This window comes from Anomalospiza imberbis, chromosome 16 (genome assembly GCF_031753505.1).
Source record: "Anomalospiza imberbis isolate Cuckoo-Finch-1a 21T00152 chromosome 16, ASM3175350v1, whole genome shotgun sequence".
Classification (NCBI taxonomy): domain Eukaryota; kingdom Metazoa; phylum Chordata; class Aves; order Passeriformes; family Viduidae; genus Anomalospiza; species Anomalospiza imberbis.
Genome location: NC_089696.1, coordinates 11,970,730 through 11,991,061, shown reverse-complemented (window position 1 = coordinate 11,991,061; position 20,332 = coordinate 11,970,730). Strand labels below are relative to the sequence as shown.

The window sequence follows — 20,332 nt, the reverse complement described above, 5'->3', positions numbered from 1 at the left end:
ATCCCACCAAGACATGTCTGTTTTCCTTACTCCCCAGTTTTACTACCTTTTAGTCTGCTGGGGCTAGGAGGAGAGGCATCCAGCTTGCTTGTTTCTTGCCTGCTTAATTCACTTTTTAATTAACCTTTTCAATTCACTCAGTTTGGCTAGCACTGTAAGTACAGCACAAGGGCTCTGTGCTGGTGACATATAAGGAAGTACCCGTTTTCTTCCCTTACCCAGAGCTGAAGAAGCAAGTGGAAAGTGCAGAACTGAAAAACCAGCGCCTGAAAGAAGTTTTCCAGACCAAGATCCAGGAGTTTCGCAAGGTGTGCTACACACTCACGGGGTACCAGATCGACATCACCACGGAGAACCAGTACAGGCTCAGCTCCATCTACGCCGAGCACCAGGGGGACTGCCTGCTTTTCAAGGTAGGTCTGTGCACCCCTGGCTGCACCTGCTTCTTTGGGTTCATGGTTTTCAACGTGCCAGGGTGTATTTGCTCTTTCTCAGTGATTAGACTGGAAAATCGCTGCCCCTGCTACCTGGCAGAGTGTTGCTCATGAGGGAAATAAAGATCCTTTCTTCTGTTAAAAAGTAGGAGGTTTGACATCTGGTCTCCCACTTATATATCAAAGTCTGGAGTAAAGAGAAGAGACTCTATATGCATAATACCTCAGGCATCTGGCCTGGCACTTCACCTTTTTATATTATCAGTTATATGCCGCAGTAATAAAACCTTATGTAACCATCAAGGCTCATCATTACTTCACTATGAGATATATGTCCCTATGTTTTTTTACCATCCTCTAGCTTGTCTGCGTGTCATCATCTTGTCTTTATGTAAATTGGACTCCCTTTTGAGCAGCAACTCATCCTGGTGTGTGTGAAGTGCCATTTATGTGAACGGCGCAGATGAGCAGCAATAACAGTCTGTCTTCTGTCTGTCGGGTGCTGTTACTGGTCTGGCTGGGTGGGCTGTGAGCTTGTGGCTTGATAGAGGGGCTGTTTTTCTTCTGTGTTACCTTCCAGCTGGCAAAGCTGAGCTGATGCATTAGAGAGCTGAGGTGTGACGTTAGAAGTCACCGAATCCTGTATTTAGATTGGTTTAAGTGCCAACAGCCCCAGTTTGCAGGTCAGTGGGGTAACTTTCTTCTTTTCCATGGCAAACACAGCAGCACGTAAAATCATGCCTGCCTCCCACTGATCCTCCTGAGGGCAAATCTCCTTTAAGAAGGGTTTTGGAGGTGTTCAGTACAGGAGGGAACTCTACAAGCAGGAAGTGGGGAAGTTCTGCTTCTGCAGACCTACAGCTGTGTGCCACATGTGGATGGTTGCCAGATTGTTTCTGTACCTAAAGGGACAAATGTTTTCCTGTTCTGCAACTTTAGTGCCTCAGGAAAAAAAAAAAAAAACAACAAACCAAAACAAAACCAAAAAAAACCCCCCACAAATAAATAAACCCAACAAATAAAGCAAGTAAGTGTGTGTATAAGACAACACCTAGGATCTTCAGTAAAACTAGGAAAATATGCCCCAAGCAGTCATATTTCTTGACCTTATGAGAGTTCTGGATTACCTGAGGCACATGGCAGCAACAAAAGAAGCTCAGTGCCCAGGGAAGAGAATAATTCTGTTGGTTTTAAGGTGCTGCCATTGAATCCTGAAAACAGTTCTCTGTTGAGAAGGTGCAGTGCTGCTCTAACACCTCCAGGGACCTGTGCTCACACCTGTAGTGTTAAATATCCAATGAATGAAACTTCAGCAGACTCCTGGAGATGTCTGTTGGATGCCATGGCCAGACAGTACAAGTTGCAGCTTTTTCTGCACCACAGGAGAGATGGCATGCTTGGAGAAAGTTAAGAAAATGTGAGAAAATTGTATGCTGGCCACATGAACAAGAAGTGGCTGGCATCTCAGGAGCTTGTCACTGGTAGAAGGAAACTCTCCTTGGTGAAATGACAATAGAAATTATTTACATGCAGGACAGGGGATACTGAAGTATAGATTTCTCTCTACATATTCTTCTTGCTTTCTCTTCTTCACTTGAGTGTTTGTCCCAAGGATGGAGGTGAGTGTCACCAGGTGAAGATCTCACATTTCTTAGAGCCAAGGGTGGGTCATTTATTGGTTCTTGGAATTCCTCAGCCTCTCTTACCTCACCACCCTCTCCAGACAAGAGGAGCAGATTTGCTAACTCCAACATGAATTTAAAAACTTCAGACTCTTTCTCCCTGTTCAGTAAATTGCAGACAATTCCCACTGACTGCAGCTTTGAATAGTAGTAGAATATAAACAACAAATTATTTCCTTGCTGAGTCCAGGCAGCTGGTTCTCATGTATGTATGAAGGCTTGAATCCTGACTGTAGCTTCCAGCAGGGTTGTGTGTTTATGCTGTGGAATTTCTGAGCCATAGCAGACTGTGGGTGTTTGAGTGCATTTCATTAACCTAGAGAGGTCACAAAGCATGGAAGCTATTTGTATTTATTCTATTCAACCAGTTTATGGAACAGGGTCTATATAATTAAACCAGAGAAGTCCCTTGGCACTTTACAAGCTTCTGTAGTTCGGCTGTAAACTTTAAAAGCATATTTCAGTAGCACTGTTGGTGGCATTTAATTTTAAGTGAGGGATGCAATAGGAGCTCCTGTAATGTAACCCCTTCAAAGCTAAATGAAGATGAAGATGTTGGTTTTCCTGGCCAAGGTGTGCTGTTACTATAGTGGAGCTTATTATCTACCTGCTGTATGTGTCCAGCCAGTTTGCTTTAATTGGGATTACAGCTCCAGTGAAAGGGTTAATCACAGTGCTGTGCTGGGAATGTCAATGACTGCATCTATAAATGAGCACTGAATTCCAATGAAACCATAGCAGCATTTATTGGTGATCCCTATCAGTGCAACAGATGAGCTCATCAGCTTGAAGGATGTCCCAGTGATTTTCAGACCCTCTGTGAGTGCGTGGGCACAAAGGCACATCTCAGGCTTCACAGCTCGTGCCCGTTTGCTCCTTTTTATTGTTTCAATTAAACACTTTGGAAAGGCTGTTACAGATTCCTCACTAGGAGTTCAGATTCTGATGATTTTTTTGTGGGCTGTAATGCATTGTAGCTCCTGGGGCACTTGACAGTTTCCTATTCCATTCCTCTTGCTGCTCCATTAGATGTGTCCAGCCATGGCACAGACTTTGTGTTCCATGTGATGCTTCACTGGTGTGTCTATACCAGCCCACCCATCAGACATCCAGGAACTGCCTCAGCTGCCTTTGTAATAAGCTATTAAAGATATCTGTTAAAACAAAGAAACACTGCTGAGGAGCCTCCAGATCAGCATATCCAGCTCGGAATGAGGAGGTGGCAAATCAGGCTGTCATTGCCTGGCCAGGAATACATTGTGCTGTTTATCCTTGTCTCTGGCTGGGTCCTGAATGGGAGTAAGGAAATGAGGTCTTTAGAAAGGCAATGACAATTGTTTCAGACAAAGAAAGTCCTTCAGTAAACAGAAAGACTGGTCAAATTTGAAGAGGAGATGATTTGGAGACACTTGTACAAATGAACAAACAGTGGAAAGAAATTAAATCACAAGCTTTTTTCTTTTTGTGTGCCTAAGGACACAGTCCCAGCCAAAGCATTTGAAGTCAATCAATTTAAAAGAAAAAGAGTAGAAATCCTTTTACTTGATAGACCCTATGGCTTCAAGGAACTACTGACAGCAGGAGGCCACTGTATTTTCTAAAATGTTAAGATATCTCTGTGGATAAATAATAATATCTAGTTTTACATAAAATATGTACATTTACCCAAAGTAGGGACATTCAGAGCTCTCTGCTTGGAGGTGTAAAGGCAAATCCTTACTATAGAGATGAGGAAGAGAATTCCCCTTCATGCTACTTATTTTTTGGCTTGGGTATACAAATGATTTTGCTGCTTCTGTACTTGGCAACATTCAAGTCCATCCTCTGGAAATGGGACTAAAGACTTGAGTGAAGAAGAGGGAGCAATCTGTTCTTGATTATTCTCAGTGCTTCAGGTAAAATGTTTTCAGTGTTGCAGCATGAATGTGGGGCTGGTCACTTTGAAAAGATCCTGGGTTGAACAGGTCATCAATCTGATCCTGTGTAATTGTCAATGTTTGCAATCTTTCTGGGGTCAGATTCCTCTACTTTCTTAAAAATGAGTGCTCAGATTTCTTGATAATTCATGCCTAAATTATTTGGGTCTGAATTGGTTGGGAAGGAAGTTAAACCAGACAAACTCTTTCCAGTGTCACAGTGTGTTGTGTGTCTGAGCTCATAAATAATCCCGGCCACAAGGCTTCCTTTAGACAGATATTTTCTATATCCTCACTGCTTAGTCTTGCAGAGCAAGAATTCTCTCTGCTTCCAGGTCTCACCCATGTTGTTATTTTCTGTCAAAAGTATTAACCCAAACACCAGCAGTATTTCACTGAAGAGCATCCCCAGGTTGATAGGCTGTATTCCTTGAGAGAGAACACCCGAGATACCAGACAGCAAACCAAAACAGAAACATCTTGACATGGCTTGAGAATGTGGCCTGCTCCGGGGCTGGCACTTCTTGCTACACAGCAAAACTTTTGTTGGTGTCCTGTTGGATTGGTCATACAGTCATAAAATCAAGTAAAATCCACAGCTTTTCTACAACATGATAAAATAAAAAGCTGTGCAAAGCTGGTGTGCATACACTGTCTTTGCACACCTCTTTAAGGAGCTAAATACAAAATTGGTTTGCATATCTGGAAGTGGAACTGCAACTATCAAACTTCAGCCACTTGAAAAGTGAACACTTGCTTCTGATGTAGGTCATCGTGGGTGCACAGGCTGAGCATAAGGGTGTAAAAAGGATATGGGATATTTCTTTCCTTTGAAGGGAAGGATGTGATGGAAGGACTGACACCACCTTGAACTGCCCAGTCCTCCTTAGCTTGCCCCATGGCTTGGGTACCTTGCTGTCCTCTAGCTTCTGTATTGACCAGGTCTGTAAAACACAACATGGCAGCAGTGTGCACAAGATGCACTAGTTTAATTCTCTTTCTTCAGGAGGGAAATAAGGCTGGGTTGAACAAGAAAGAGCTTGGAGGCTGTTTTTCAAACACAAAGTGATGCTAACAAATTGCTGGCTGAAAGGGGGAGGCAAAACTCACATGGTTAAACATGCAGAGAGAGTCTTGTCTGCTGAGATTCCAGCACAGTCTGTGTACCAGTCTGGCCAGGGCACGCTGGTGAATGATGTACAGCTCAGAATAAGTAGGATGGTTAATGCAGGGATTACTTTTATTCTCCTGAGTGCTCTTGTTTCATCTTGAAGCTGACAGCACTGATGGGAGCTGTGATTCTTGAGTCCATGTTCTTGGCATACCTGCAGTTTCAGTTATTCCTCCTCAAACCTGGCAGAGTGTCTTGGAGAAGCCTGTTCTAACTGTTTGTTTCTTTTTGTATCTCTATCTTCTCCCCTCTCATCCTCTTCACCCTTGATGAGTCTCGATGGGAGAAGGAAATCACAGTTTTGATGGAGAGCTATTCTTCCAGCCACTGCTTCACACTCTAGCACACACAATCAAAACTAACAATGGGGCTCATCGGTGGAGCAGGCCAGGCAGCAAGAGATTGATTAGGGACTCTAGGCCTCTCTTAACTCCTCATTCTTGTTAATTGCTAGTTATTTCATTTTCACGTTGTGTTTTCAGTTTGCCCGTGTGGTTGTTGGAGGCTTGATTTCAGCTCAGCTCCGGGGGCGCTGGCCATCGCTGTGCGAGCGTGGTGCCTTCAAGCTGGATGATTGCTGGGATTCCCGGAAGGGTCAGCAAGCACCCATCCTGGGTTGCACTAATCAGCAGCCTCTGAAAGTAGCTGCTGAGCTGTCTATGGTGTTGCAGCATCAAATCCTGTGTTTAAACTTCCCACATGTAATTTTCTTTCAGATATTGTAGCAGCCTATTTTGTGTTAGGACCTAAGTTTAATTCTTGCTACTGTCTTCAAATTGCTCTTATGCTTTTTTTTTCTTCCTTACACAGTTTCTCTCTTACTGCATATGCTTCCCTGAACAACTGCCTATTCTCTAGTGCACATTAGGGCTTTTTCTTTCTTTGTTTTTAATGAAGCCAGTCATCTCGAGTATACTGGAAAAATCTAACAGAAAGTTTTCCTTTTGACTGCAAAATTTCTGAGCAAAGGCCTGAAGAGGCTGGTCTGAACCTTCTTCTAGCTGAACAGAGGGAATGTTCTTTGTCTGCCTCTCTTCCCCACCTGTACAAGGTGGATGATGCTCCTGCCAATGTCACTGGACTGTTGTGACAATAAATGGACGGTGCTGGTGGGGAGCACAGAGCACCTTTGGGCTGGGAATACCCTCCCCTGTTACCTGCCAGTCTGGCACAGTAGCCATTTCCAGGGTGTTGGCACCACTTGCTCCCCTTCCTGCCATGCCTGCAAGTCTGCCAAGGTAGACCCAGGCTTGGAGGTAATAAATGTTGGTGATATTGGAGCATTATTCCAGTGACAGAGTCTTTCCTGACTAGCAGGAGGATGGGATGGGTGAGGCTTTCTGAAAGGTCAGAGATTTGTCTTGCTCATGGGTGCATCCTCTCTGTTGGAGTGGCTGCTGTGTTACCTGGTGAGGCAGATACAAAACCTGTCACTTCACAAAAGCAGGCCTGGTTTGGGACAGGAAACATGAGGATGGCTCCCAGATACCATCTGAGCTTCAGGCTGTCTCTGCAATTCCCTTTGTTTTGCATTCATCAGCTGCTGACCACCAAGTTGCTTTTCCCTTCCCTTTGCTCCTTCACTCCCCAAGGACACAGCAGTGCCACTGCAGCATTCCCAGGTTTCCTCCCCACAGCACCCTCCTTGTGCCTCTCTGTCTGCACTTCCTTTGGCAAAGGAGGAGGGCACAGAAAAAAGGGTAGCTTTCGAGGTATCCACACAAATTCTTCACCTGACTTCAGCCCTCATCACTGTGAGAACTGCTGATGGCCTCATCCAGGTTGTGACAGGCATCAGCCATCCCAGCTGAAGGACCTCACCATCTTTCCTGGGCTTCTGGTGGCCTTGGCAGCATTAGATTTACAGTTGTACTCAATGATCATAAAAGTCTTTTCCAACTTAAATGATTCTATGATTCTGCAATAACAATAAGTAACAAAATTACTGGAATACACCTATTTTTTAATAAGTTTGCAGTTTATCTCTGTCCAAATCCCCTTCATTGAAATATCTCTTATTTAATGAAACAGCCGGGACAGCCTGTGCTTTCTGGGGTGAGTCATGTGCACCATCAAGGAGCACAGGTCACTGATAAGAATTTAATTAAACCATAGTATCCAGGCTGGTGTGGCAACATGTGTGTCCCTGGAGGTGGACATGGGGCAGGTCGTGACTGTGCCCCAAACAGGAGCCTGTGACTCCATCCTGGTGTCTTGCCGGGCAGCCGTGCACAGCACAGAGGTGGCAGTGCCAGTGAGCAGGAGGCAGAGCAGGTCCTGGCTGCCTTATCTGCTCTAATAAACCCTCTCCCTCTTCTCTGCCCCCCACCACGTCCCCAGCACCCGCGTGGTTGCAATTTGCTGAAGAAGAGTCGTTCTTGTCGCTGGCTGTGCCCCGTGTCCCTGTGGGAGGTCTCGGGAGAGGAGGATGTCTGTGTCCGCCTGCTGCTGTGTTTGAACAGCTTACAAAGGACTGTGTGGGCTGGCAGGAATGTGTTTACGCAGTGTGAGATGAAGACAGTGTTAAAAAAGGGATCAAGCAGAGGGGACATAAGCAAAACCCCTCCTGGACTCCCGCTCCCATCTCTGCTGCTAAATCGCCACATGACTCTCCTCTAGGTCAGTCAACCTCCTGGTTTTCTCTGTCCTTCTCACCTGCTTGCAGGATATTGCAATTTGTGGATTCACAGGGGTTTGAGAAACTTTTCAAAATGTCCTGTGGTGGGGAAGCTGCATGTGGATGGGTTGGAGATGTGACCAGGGCAGATGGCTTTTTCTTGCACAGCAATGGATGCAGGAAATTGTCCCTCGGGCACATGGGGCACCCTGAGGGGGCTGAGGGCTTGGGGCACCACTGGTGCTCTTTTCTGTGGGTGCCCACCACCTCCAGCTGGCATTAAATGTCTTCAAACAATTCTATTTATTTATTTATTTGAGGCTCTGGTAGTTTCAAAAGATGTTCTACTTAGAGGTTGTGTGATCAGCATTCTTTAAGGAAAAGGCAGTGCCTTGGAGCCTGGGCGATGGGGGAATACCAAGCCTCGCTGCAGCACACATGAAATGGGTGTTTTTCAAAGCAGCTTTTGATGCACGCTTGTTACTGTCTGTCCCTGGCTGCTCTCTTGTGATTTTGCAGTACATGCAGAGCCGTGTCAGCAAGCCACAACCCTCTGGTCACTTGCATATGGCTCTGTTCAAAGCTGCACATGAAAAGGAGCAGAAATTGCTGGAGGTTTTTATCCTCTTGAGGGGGAAAAGCCTGGAGTTTCTGGGTACCCTGCATCTCAGCCATCTTCCCTGGCTGCTCCACAGTCTCTGTTGTTTGCTGTCCTTGGACACGAGGAGGGGACAGGTCACCTCTTGTGCCTTGGGCACCGTCTGGGCTTCTGTGCAGGTGATCTGCTCCAAGGCAGCACATTCAGCCAGAGCAAGACTGTCACAGCATCATCTTCTGTGCTATCCCTGTGTCACAAATGCTGTCAGGGACTTCAGCAATCTCTGTGAACATTTCCTCCACTTGTGATTCCCCATGAACACCCTGAAACCTCTCTTCAGCTGGCTGTGAGTGGTGGTTGGTGTTGTAGAGGGCATGCAGCAAGAGCATTGCCAAGGGGCTTAAAGATGGCTTTTGTACCCCTCCTTCACCTTTTCCCTGTATGTTCCAGGAACAGGTTTGTGAGAAGACCTCTAGGAAAAGCAGTTAGTTCCAGGAAACAGCTCTGAGGTGCAGCTGGTAACATCCAGCAAAACACCCACCAGCATGTGAGTGCCCAGGTCATGGCAGCACAGCTCAGCCTGCACAAAGGCACCAGTGGGAGTGGGTGGCAGTCACTGCCTCTCTTCTGTCCCAAGGAAGCAGCACGTTGTTTAAATACAAATATAATTAGGACTTATCTCTTCTTGTGGGAGTTGTAGCTACTACCCGTGCTTGAGTCAGGCAGAAGATTTTTTAACCTTCAGGGAGGGATGAGGATGTGTGTTTGTGTGCATAAAAATTGTGCACAAGTATGGAAACACAGCAAAAGATTCCCATGCTGGTGTGGCCCTGGAACATCTATTGCCTTCATCTGAAAGGTGTGTCTGGGCTCATAGGAAAGTCTTCTTTATTTGTTGTGAATATAAATGCTTGTGTTGTGCCTTCATGCAGGATTTCAGTTGAAAGATTTCAGCCTAAATTCAGTTTGGGTGATGAAGTGGTTGGCTTTTTCTCACCACGTTTGGCAGGTGAGGGGGAAGGATGACATGAGGCACTAATGAGAAGCAGAGAATGGGGTGCCATGGTCACAGGTCCCCTTTGGCAGCCAAAGGGCCACCATCAGGAGTGAGACAGGAGCCAGCATCTCACAGCCATACAATTCTTCTACCATCCTTGTATTTCGTCCACACTTCACAGTCTAAAAGCTCAATTCTTACACGGTTCTTAATCATGAAGGTGGCACAGCATAAACCAGTTAATGTGCTTTCTCTCAAACTGGCTTGCCAGCTTAAGATAAGAGCTTTGTAGGCAGCTCTCCTTCATGGGATCCCAGTCTGTACCGTGTTTGGGCTTTCCCAAGACCCTCATCTAAACAGAGCTCTTTTTTTTATGAAACCACTTGTAGAAAAGCAAAAATAGTAACTACTGTGAGTGTACCTTCTACTTTGCTCCGAGGCATCCTACCACTGTCTGGGGCAGTTACTGCTGGAGAGGGCTGGAAGCACATCAGGCATCCAGTTGTGGCATTTCCTGAGAGTTTGAGGCACTTCACAGCATCAGGGAGCCTTCAGCATGATGTGCCATGTGGGCTCTCCAGATCATAGCATGTCCCATCAGTGGTGCAGTGTCAACCCATTATTATTGCTGTGTCCATGGGACAGTGACAGAATGCAGCAGTGCCCTGAAAATCCTCCTGGACAGCTTTGTGCAAGCACTGACTGCTGGGATTCTGGTGGATTTCTACCTGACACTACAGAGCAACAGCACTTGCAGCTCAGCTCCTTACGTTCTGTATACTTAAGGAATTAATACTTCACATGTATACAGCTGTAATAATTTAATACTAAGGATAATATTAAGGATTTGATCATGTATCAACTGTCTTCATTCACGTTAATGGAAATGGTAGAAAAACCTCTCCTCTTCTCACATTGCTTCAAATAGGCAAGTCCATGAATTATTGTAACTCCACACAAAAACCATTCCTGCTGCCCCATGTGAGTGTTAGTGCTATGAGCAGGTAACTTAGTACTGTTTTAGGCCTTTGTATCTAATGTATCTTCTATTTTGCCGGTTGCACGAGAATGTCCTTTGAGGAAGTTCTGAAAAGTATTTTATGTCAAATCTGTCTTTTAAGGATTTGTAGCTAAATCACATTGTGGGGAAAGCAGGGAATTTGAGAGCTGAGGATGACCTCCAGCTTCAGTAACTCCCAATATTATCTTTTGATGGCATCTTTTGCTTTGAGAAGAAAACAAACCAGTCTACCTGTATCTTGGAGGGAATACATCAAGCTAAGGCTTGAAAATTTTAATTTGTCCCTAATCTGTTTCAGCTACAGCAGGTGGCTGATAACAGTAGATCTATCTCAGCCATGTTCTGGGGAGCTGTCATAAATTTAAACCTTTAAGCGAAGGGTTTGTCTGCCTTAATGGAAGGCTCTGGGGAGTGTTCCATGTGCTGGCTGTCACTTTACATTTCCAGGACATATCTGACCCTGGAGAGGGAACTGTCTGCAGATGATTTTTCTCTGAAGTAGAGAGTGGAGAGCAGCACAAGGTGGGGTTTATAATTGTGTCGGTGCCTTTGGTGACTGCCACGTGCCATGTAGCTATGATGAATCTGCAGCAAGGGTTGCCATCAGCTGTCAGTTTGCTGGTCCCTGTGAAGCCTCCTGTGTGTGTGGGTGTTGAAAAGGCCCAGCTGACAGTTTCAGGGAGGCCCACAGGTTTTGGACATGTGTGTAAACAGCTGTCTCTTGCTGTGCTGCTCAGGAGGGTGTCAGACATCTGTGCATGTCTCTGTCAGGCAGGAATCTCACCATGTTGTCCGGGGGTAGCACAGGAGTTGTCCTTGGCTTTTTGGCAGTCACTGCAGCCTAAAGTTGTTTTTCTTCATATAATTCCATTAGAGTGATGACAGTTTCAAGTTGGAACAGAAAAAGACCTGATGAAAGGACCACTCTGTAAGTAGGGAAGATAGACAGAGTGGAAGCAGTAACTAGCAAGGTAATAGACGGTGATGGATCTATAATCTCTGAGGCTGCTGTGTGCAGTAAATTCCTAAATAGTGTCCTTTCAGCCCTAACCTATTTATTTGCAAAGTGCTAAATTTAATTTTCCTTAGTCTGCAGGAAAGCAGCATCCCAGGAATAAACCTTTAGCCCAGCCAAGAAGCTGTGCCAAAGTGCTTGTTCCAGCATTTCCATTTCCTCTTCGCTCTGCGCAGAGCATCAGGGCTGTGCCCCCAAACACATTAACGCTCGGGCTGGGATGGATCCTGCTCAGGAGCCTCTTCAAAAGGGAAAATTTAATAGCTGCAGGTTCAGTAAACCACCTGGACTCTTAAAAGCAAGATGAATGAACCTGTCCTGAGGTGGGAAGGCTGGCACATGAAGGCCTGTGAGGGAGCTCATCCTGCATGTCCTGACTCTCTGTCTGCCGAGAGGGCCGAGTGCTAAAGGCTCAGTTCAGAAGAACTTCAAGAGTTGAACAGCACATAGATTTGGAAATTTCCACAAAGCTGCATCTTGAGGAAGAAAAGCAGCAAGTTTTCCAAGCAGCCAATGCTCTGCACATTCACACAGCAAAGTTTCAGCAAATGTGGTGAAAAATAGGTTTCTGTGCATTGTTTTTTGTTCCTGGTAGCACCGTGCAGGTGATATACACAGCATGTGTCCTTCTGGAGAAAAGACATTTGGGTTTTCCCCCAAAATTCACAATTCAGTAGAGTTTTAGAAACTCTGATAAAATATTTCAGGAGCAGCCACACAGCATCTGAATCCAGGAGTTGGCTTTGAGTCAGCGCTCAGTGTTCCTTCAGTTATCCTGACCCCAGTGAAGTGCAATGTGGGCTGTCACTAATCCTGTTGCTTCAGAGAAAATCAGATCTCAGCTTCACAGCTTTGCTATTTTCCTGCCCGCGGAGGATTTTGGCAGAGCTTCCTGTTCCTCTTTGTCCATTTCTTTTCCCCATGATGGCAGCACAAGCAGTGTGCCATCACTGGTGGGGAATGTCCTGCCACTGCTGCCCTGAGATTCCACCATATTCCCAAGATTTTGCTTCCCAAGGACTCTGTTCACTTTAGCTGTCTTTATTCCACTGAGTAAAAATCCAACTAAGCCTTGAAGCAAAATGCCATTGAAAAGGCAAGGGGGGTTTTGTGTATATTTGTTGTATTTTGCTATTTTTTAGCACCTTAGGAATGAAATTGGGATGTATAAATTTAAATCCAGCCCTTCCCTGTCCTTCTCTACTCTCAGTCTGGAGAAGGTTCTGAGCTTCTTGGCTTCCTGTGCTGCTCAGAGCTCTGACATCCCTCTCACATTTATTTTAAAATAAATAAAAATAACAGTGCTGGGAGTCGAGGGTGGAGAATTATGCAGGTCTTTTGCCCACTTTTTGCTTTGACATGGAGCTGGTGGGAAGGGTAGCTAGCTCTACTGCAGGCTGGGACAGGACTTTCCTTAAGCTGATATTGAATTTGCTGTGGGAGTCTCTGTTTTTCTGGAATGAGGTGAAATTGCCATCCAGGGGTGGGTGCTGTGTCACCTGCCCTTTCCTCACCTGTTACCATGTTCCTTGAGTCTTGCTCTTCCTGCTGATAGCGTGGGTTACAAATGAGAAAATAGATATTTTCTGTGACTTGTGGTGATGTCTTTCTCCGAGAACCTTTCTCTGCTATTCTTTCATTTTCAGTACCGTGTCACAGAAAATTTCATTAGCCACACCAGAAGTCTCTGAGCCTGCAATCAGCCTGTCAGCCAAGTGATAGATGTACAGCACTGATTAATATTTTCAGTCTTTGGAGATTTTCCCTTACCCAAGGGGTCACATGGAAAGCCGTGAGTACTTGAGCTTTGGAAGAACCTGGGATTCACTCTCTGCAGTGAATACAGAATTGGTAGGGTGTTAAACTGAAATGGCTTCTCCATAAAACCAGAACTTAATCAGCTTAAAACCACATTTTCCTACCATATTTTCCCCCTTGAGCCAGGTCTACAGGGAGGCTTCTCATACACAGGGTAAGTGGGCAGCACACCAAAGGCCTTCAGACTGCAAAGGGGCATCTCCAGCTTGCCTGAGCTGCTTTCATTACTCAGAGACTGAAATTTTAATCATTGAATTAATTTTTCAGAAACCAAAGTGCAAATCTGTACCCCCAGCAGTATTAATAATGAATGCAAGGAAGAGAGACATTAGGAAAAAGGAGGGATAGGAAATTTGGGGTTGGGGAAGGAATGTTTTTTGGGGGTTATTAATTTGAAGAGGTAATGTATGGGTTGTATTTCTTTCTCCCTGGGCCTTTCTCCTTTCTTGCCCATGCTGTGTCCAACAGTCTGCTTCATTTCTGTCCAAGGCATTTTTCCAGTACTTTTCCTTCCTGCTTCTCTTTCACCTGGATTTTCTTTTCTGGGGTGGATAGCCAACTCTGTACACTCAGGGTCCCACTCCTCATCTCCAGAGCAGCTTCTGAAGCTTTGGGGGGCTCTGCTCACATCATGAGGAGAAAAGGAGCCAGGGCTCACCTGCTCCTCAGGTTTTAAAGAAGACAAGACCAGAACTACAGCCAGGATGCCAGTGCTTTCTGCTTTGCTTTTGGCTCCTTCCTTCCTCTCTCAAAGAGCACACAGCATTTTTTTCCCCCCTCCTAATGAAAAGTATTATATACCAGAAGATTAATTAGAAATGAAAGTGATTTTTCCCCCTCCCTTTTCTGCCTCTGGAAAAGGCCTGTGCCAGGCAACTGCCAGAGAGAGCTGGGATTTCTCCCTTTAATGGATTTCAGGCAATTTGCCTCTGGACAGCTATCTTATAAATAATGAAAGTTTGCACAGATTCTCCCAATTCTCTGTCAGCACAGGTGGTCTTCACTTCCACCATCCCAAACAGTTCTGGAAACCACAGGTGCCCCCAGCCCCACACCACAGGGGCAATTCCTCACAATTCCCTTCCCTCCTCCTTGCAGGCATCATGAAGACCCCCTATGCTTATGGATTTGCATCTTTATTTATCTGAAGTCCCATCAAGCCATCGCATCCACACTCTGCATTCCTCCTCCATCACACAGCACTGCCAGCAAAACCTCCAGCAGTGGATGGGGACATTTCTCCTCGTGGTCTGATGGGCTGACACTCTCAAAAGCTTGTGGGAATGTTGCCAGCAAGCAAGACTCCAGCCCAGGTGCACATTGCATGATTGCAGGGCATTTTCAAAGCCTTTGTGCTCCCTTTCCAAGGCTCTCACAGTAAGAGGATGATTCTTTGAATTGTTGTAGTAATCTTTAGAAATGAGGATTTGGTTCAGTGGGTGCTCCACAGAGACCAGCCTAGAGGAGAAATCCTCTCCCAGAAGGAAAGCTATTCTTGAGTTAAAAGCACCCGAGAGTGTTTTATGCAGAGCAGGGGCTTTAAAGTTCCCCTTGGGGTTTCAGGGATGAATTCCAGCCCCGAGGAGGACAACATGGCCTGAGGGTTTCTCTTCACACAGTGCCACTTGCCCTGTTTATTTCCTTTCCATTCAAATGGAAGTGGTGACTGCAGGCAGATGAAGGTGAAGGTCCCCAGCTGCACAGAGCTCCTGTGGTCAGCAGCCACCTGGTTCAGAGGAAGGCTGGGGACTGCTCCAAGAACCTTTTCTGTGGCTCTAAATACAGCAGCTAATGACACCTTCCACTCAGCAGGAAGAAAACAGAATTACTAAACTTGCAATTTGGCACAGTGGGAGTGTGAGTTTGTCCTGCCAGTTTCTTGTTGCTATATATTTCCAAGACTTTTTTTTTTTTGTATTATTTTTCTTTTTCTTCTCTGAGGCAGGTGGAATCTACATTGAGGGGTTCACTTTAAGGACTCAAATTGTGCATATGGAAGGCACAGCCCCAAAAGGAAAAGACTGATGGCTGCTTATAAGTCATCCAGCATAGAAAGGAGAATGTGCATGTTCCCTGGGAAATGCCACATGTCTTGGCCTTATGAGTAATGTGTAGTGATGTCCCAGTAGGAGCCACATTCCCAGTCTGGTGTTGAAGGAGAGATATATATTTCCATATAATTTAAATAATTTTGACTTATGGTTTAGGTTTGGGCTAGGCAGGCTGCACAGAGGTTCCAGGAGAATACTGCGTGAGATGGCTTTGAGGGCAAAAGAAAGAAGACAACTGGAGGCAAGGTTAGAAATAAGTGAACATTTCCAGTTGAGCAAGTTTTACGGTCATGCACTGTGGTAATTGAAGGTTTGCTGTTAAAATCTACAAATCTATGCTGGAAAAGAAAACCTGGCCCCAGTTTGAGATTGCTGCAGTGTGAGGTGGGAGAGCTCTTAGGGCAAGAGGTGATGTTTATAAAGAAATGCAGGGAGCAATAATGATAGGTTAGCAAGGCTCAGTTCTTTGGGCGTTTTGTAGAGGAGCCCATCATCTCCAGGGGTTGTGAAGGTTCATCCTGAAGATGCATGAAAATTCAGATTAATTTCTCCAGCAGTGCCTGGAATGGACCTGTCGAGCTGAGCTTGTCCTGGTGCTGTTTGGAGATTGTGGGGTGAAACAAGTGAATACTGTGGAGGTAAAATTCTGCTTTTCTAGTTCCTCTTCTATACCTCTGCATGCCTATTACCAAGTCTGTGTTTGAGCTGGAGGACAGACAAACATCACAGCTCAGACTGGAGAGAAGTGCTCAAAGCTTATTTCTGCACCAGCCCTGGAGCACTTGGAGGAAGAAAACGCCTGGTTTCTGGAGCAGGGACCTGCTTTAATGTTCTTATCAACTGTTTTGCAGTCTTTGTTAAAAGAGGTCAAGGCTCATTCCCCTGGGTGGGGACTTCTTGAGCACAGTACTTATTATTAGGGCAGTACCATATCTTGTAATTAGGGATGTAATTCCCATCTCTGTAGAGAGCCAGCCTGTAGCCTGGGTACCATTTAAGAATTTCATGAGATGAATTAAGTGAGGATGGATGGAGCAATACAATGAATTTCAGCAGAGGTCACTCGCCTGAAGTCCTGCAGGTGTTTCAGATGAGATATGAAAAGTAAATATCTCCCCTCATCTTCCTTCCCTTTCTTTTTTATAGTAGGCAAGGGGAATGGCATTGTTTTGGGGCCATGTAGTAGTGACAACTTGCAGCCTGGTTGTTTGAAAGGTTACATCATTCCCTAGTCCCTGCTGGAGCAGCTGGAAGAACCTCTATGTCTTTTTTTGTCTGACACTAAAGATTTTACCTGCAAAGGACCTGTGTCTTAGAAAATTGCTGTTGCAGTACATCTGAAGAGTCAGATTTGGCAGGCTTTAAAGTGTGATGCAAGAGATTCTTACTTAATTTAGCATTTTGTTAACTTTACTTTTTTTTCTTCCTTACCTACATGGGTAGCAGTGCTTGTGTTGTTCTGCAGGAAGTTCTACAGTTTATACGCCTTGTATGAAATAATTTACGTAAGTGCAGAATAAATCAATCAAACTTCAAAAAAAAAAAAAAGGAAAGCAATCAAGTTTGGACTTGAAATAAGGAGTAGGTGAAACGCTGAAAGAAAAGAAGTACAAAGAAGCTGAATTGTGAAGAAAAATAGAAACAAAATTGTGTACAGCAGTAAGACAGAAAAAGCAAGGGAAGGCCAGACATACAAGTTAATGCAATGTTTTTTCCCCTGTAATTATATTCATTTGATGTAGATTTGTGCCAGGCACTTTACAGCAGTGTTAATGAGATGAAGGAAGAGCTGATATCCATTGCAGTTTCAAAGATAGGACTTGAAGCTGTTCTCGGTGGGCATGGCTATATTTAGCATCACAGCACACTGGATATAGGATGCCATCACAGTCTTACACCAAGGCTTCTGAAGGAAGATCTCAAAGCACATTGCATCAGTTCCTATGGAGTATTTCCCAAAACACCGAGAGCTACAGTTGCCAGTTGTTGCTGTGTCTGTGCTCATATTTTTGTAGAGCAGGTGCCAACAGAGAATTTGAGTCAGATGTCCGCTGATGATTCTAGTCTTGCCATCTTTGTGGAATTCTTGTTCTTTGTCTTCAGGAAAGGGTTTTGCTACCATGGGGTTATCTTCAGGTGTGAAGAGCTCCACAGTGTCTCAGGGGAAGGAAACACTAATTCACCTCTTTAATGAAGCATGGTTCCTCTGCAAATTTGCATTTGCCTTCCTTGCTTTCACACATCATCCTCCAGAGGGATGAGAGCTTGTTGCCCTCAGCCCCCCATAATCCTGTTAATAACCTCACCCTAATGATGCATAGAGTGCTGAGGAGTCATGTACTGCACTCGTGATTTTTCTGCAGTGCAACTTACACCCCTTCATCCTGAAAAACAGCAATATAGATTTTACTGGGAAAAGGGAAAAGAAGAGGATATTCCCAGGGATTACGGAAAATTTGCCTTCCCATATGTATGGCTCAAAGAGGCGTAAAGCCCGTGTGCTCCTAGACAGTTATGTTAGCAACGGGTAGGAAAAATGCTCTGGAATTATTCACACAGGCTCCTGGCAGGAGCTCAGAGTTTTGTGGGTTATCCACCAAGGCAGAGATGAGGTGAACAATAGGGGTTTAATTTAGGGGATGTTTTCCCTGCCTTCAGCACGTCTCTCCAGCTCCCATCTCTGTTCCCTGATTGCAGTGTAATCTCGCTCATTACTCTGTGACTGTAACCTCCTCTCCCCGTTTCAGCAGTGAAGAACCAGCAGCCAATTTGTGTCCAGAATTAAGGCTGTGACCCTCTCCACTTCCCTCTGCACTAGGCAGCTGTGGAAGGAGGTACACAAAGGCTCTCGACTAATTGTTAGAAGAATTTCAGACCCTGAGTTGTTTGCTGAAATTTTTCTGTACTTTATTTTGCTCTGTGCAGTAACAGTTTTCACCAAAAGCAGAGGATTGATTGCTTCTGGAGTTTACTGTGCCTCCTTTTAAAGGAGCCTGAAAAGGGTGTCAGATGGGAGATACCTGGTCACTCTCATGATGACAGTGTCCTCAGTGCACTTCACCTGCTCTTTGGGAAGCAACCACCACACCTAGAGCTGTGTGTGGCACTGCCTTTGCTCTGCTGCTGATGCTTCAGGTGAATTGCTTGTTAGGGAAGGCAAAACTGTAGATTTCTTTTTGGAAAGGAGGATGGGATTATTCCCCCAGCTGAATAAAGCTGCAAGTTTGGGGCACAATTGACCCATTTGTACTCACAAATGTACAACAGCTTTGTAGGTGGTAATGACTTCTGTCAGATTCTTTTATTTCACTTTGAACTATCAGATTACAGAAGAAACACAAATACTCCTTGTTGATAGAATGATGGCTTGAAGTTGCTGAATCATTACAAGCATCTTAATGCAGAAGAAACTAATCTTTTCATCCAGTGCTAGCTTTGGGCTCTGCTTTCCCTCAGGACCTGGATGTTGTAGAGAACAAGGAAATTAGTGCTAAAAAGATTATTTGGCTGTATGGGAAGTAATCCTCCATGCTCCCCACATTTCACAAGGCTGCTGCTTGCTGTGCTGAAATGTTGCAGTATGGACAATACAGGTAAGATCTGGAGGAGCACCCAAGATGACCACAAGGACACAGAGGGCGCTTGCTGTTGATTTACATTTACTAGAATATGCTGTATGTAGTGCCCAAAACCGTGCGTAATTACATTTTGCAATGAAATTTATGAACATCTGTTCTTCTCCCTTTCTGTGCCAAGTCCCAACCTTTGGGAATTATGTTGTCTCCACAACAGTTAGATAGCACATTTGCCCCATAAACTAAGTAGAGGTTGCATGGCAGGAGAAGAAACCTCTCAGGAAAAGCATTTTTCTTTGAAAACTTGCAGCGGCAGCTACACCAGGAAGAGAAGAGAGAGGGAGATGTGGTGGCAAGAGCAGGAAATTGAGATCCACTGTGGTGCCCACACTGGGCAATGCCCAGTGATGAATGATATTCATGAATTAACAGCTTCGTTGGAGTTGGGTGTATGCCTGGCTGGGAGGTGCATAACTGAGTGTCTCAACAAAAAAAAATGGAAGTTTTTCATGCCTTCTGTTTTAGCAGAAGATTGGAAGTCTGGTGGAATCCTCTGCTATAAATATTTATCTTCTAGCTCCCTTTACACCCCCCCTCATTGGGAAAGCTCTTGGGAGATGGCAGAGGTCCCACAATAACTGCAGCTTTTCTTCTCTTAGCAATGACAGTGGCCCGGTAGTGATGGCTGGCATGTTGCAGGGAAGAAGGATGTACTCCATCCAGGCTAGACTTGCAAAGAGTAAATTGGAGTGAAACTAGATTAAATCTTTCCATAGTTCAATGGCAAAAGTAAATCACCCATCATTTGCCTTCTGTCTCCCAGATGCATTAAAATGTGGGAAATGCTCCATCTCCAAACCCTTCATTTCTTGACAAGCTTTATTCAGTCTTTCCTCTCTGATGTTTTTATTAATTTATTCTCTAAGGCAGTTCTTGCTGTGCCAACTCCTTTGACTGCATGGTGTAGGGAGATGTTGATAGGTCTTGCACAAGGAACACTGGATTCTGAACTCAGGGTTTGATGGATATTATACAACTCCTCCATATTTCTTTTTCTGCCTTTTGCTTTGGGCTTTTGCAATATCCTTTGAAAGGGAACAGCAGAAACAAAAAATGAAGGGTTGAAGAGTTACCAATCTTTTCTGTGCCTTTTGTCCCATGTGATAAAGTCCCAAGTAAAGCAGATAAAATGTAAAAAACAAGGATGACTGTACTGTGGAAGGCTGATGGTTAGTGATTGAACAGGATATCTTGGTGTCTCACAGCTTGGACCTTAGGATTTTGTGATTTTAAAGACATCTCCTTTGAAGGCTCTGACCTTGTCCTTCCATTTTCAGGCTTCAGCTTTATTGCTCTCCCAAGGAACTGAGACAGTTGATTAACTCGTAACTCACTAGTTCTTGACACATTAAGCGGCAAATTTGACTCTAATTAACA

The 20,332-nt window shown here is 44.9% G+C and overlaps 1 protein-coding gene across 9 annotated transcripts in view; it reads left to right on the top strand.

The window, feature by feature from the left end:
• The window catches only part of MAD1L1 (mitotic arrest deficient 1 like 1), a 348,819-nt gene that overhangs the window by 258,066 nt on the left and 70,421 nt on the right, over nt 1-20,332 (top strand). For all 9 annotated transcript variants that reach the window (XM_068207072.1, XM_068207070.1, XM_068207071.1 and 6 more), the window contains one exon: nt 223-413. In XM_068207072.1, coding sequence (XP_068063173.1) covers nt 223-413 — 191 coding nt within the window. The remainder of the gene's footprint in view (nt 1-222; nt 414-20,332) is intronic.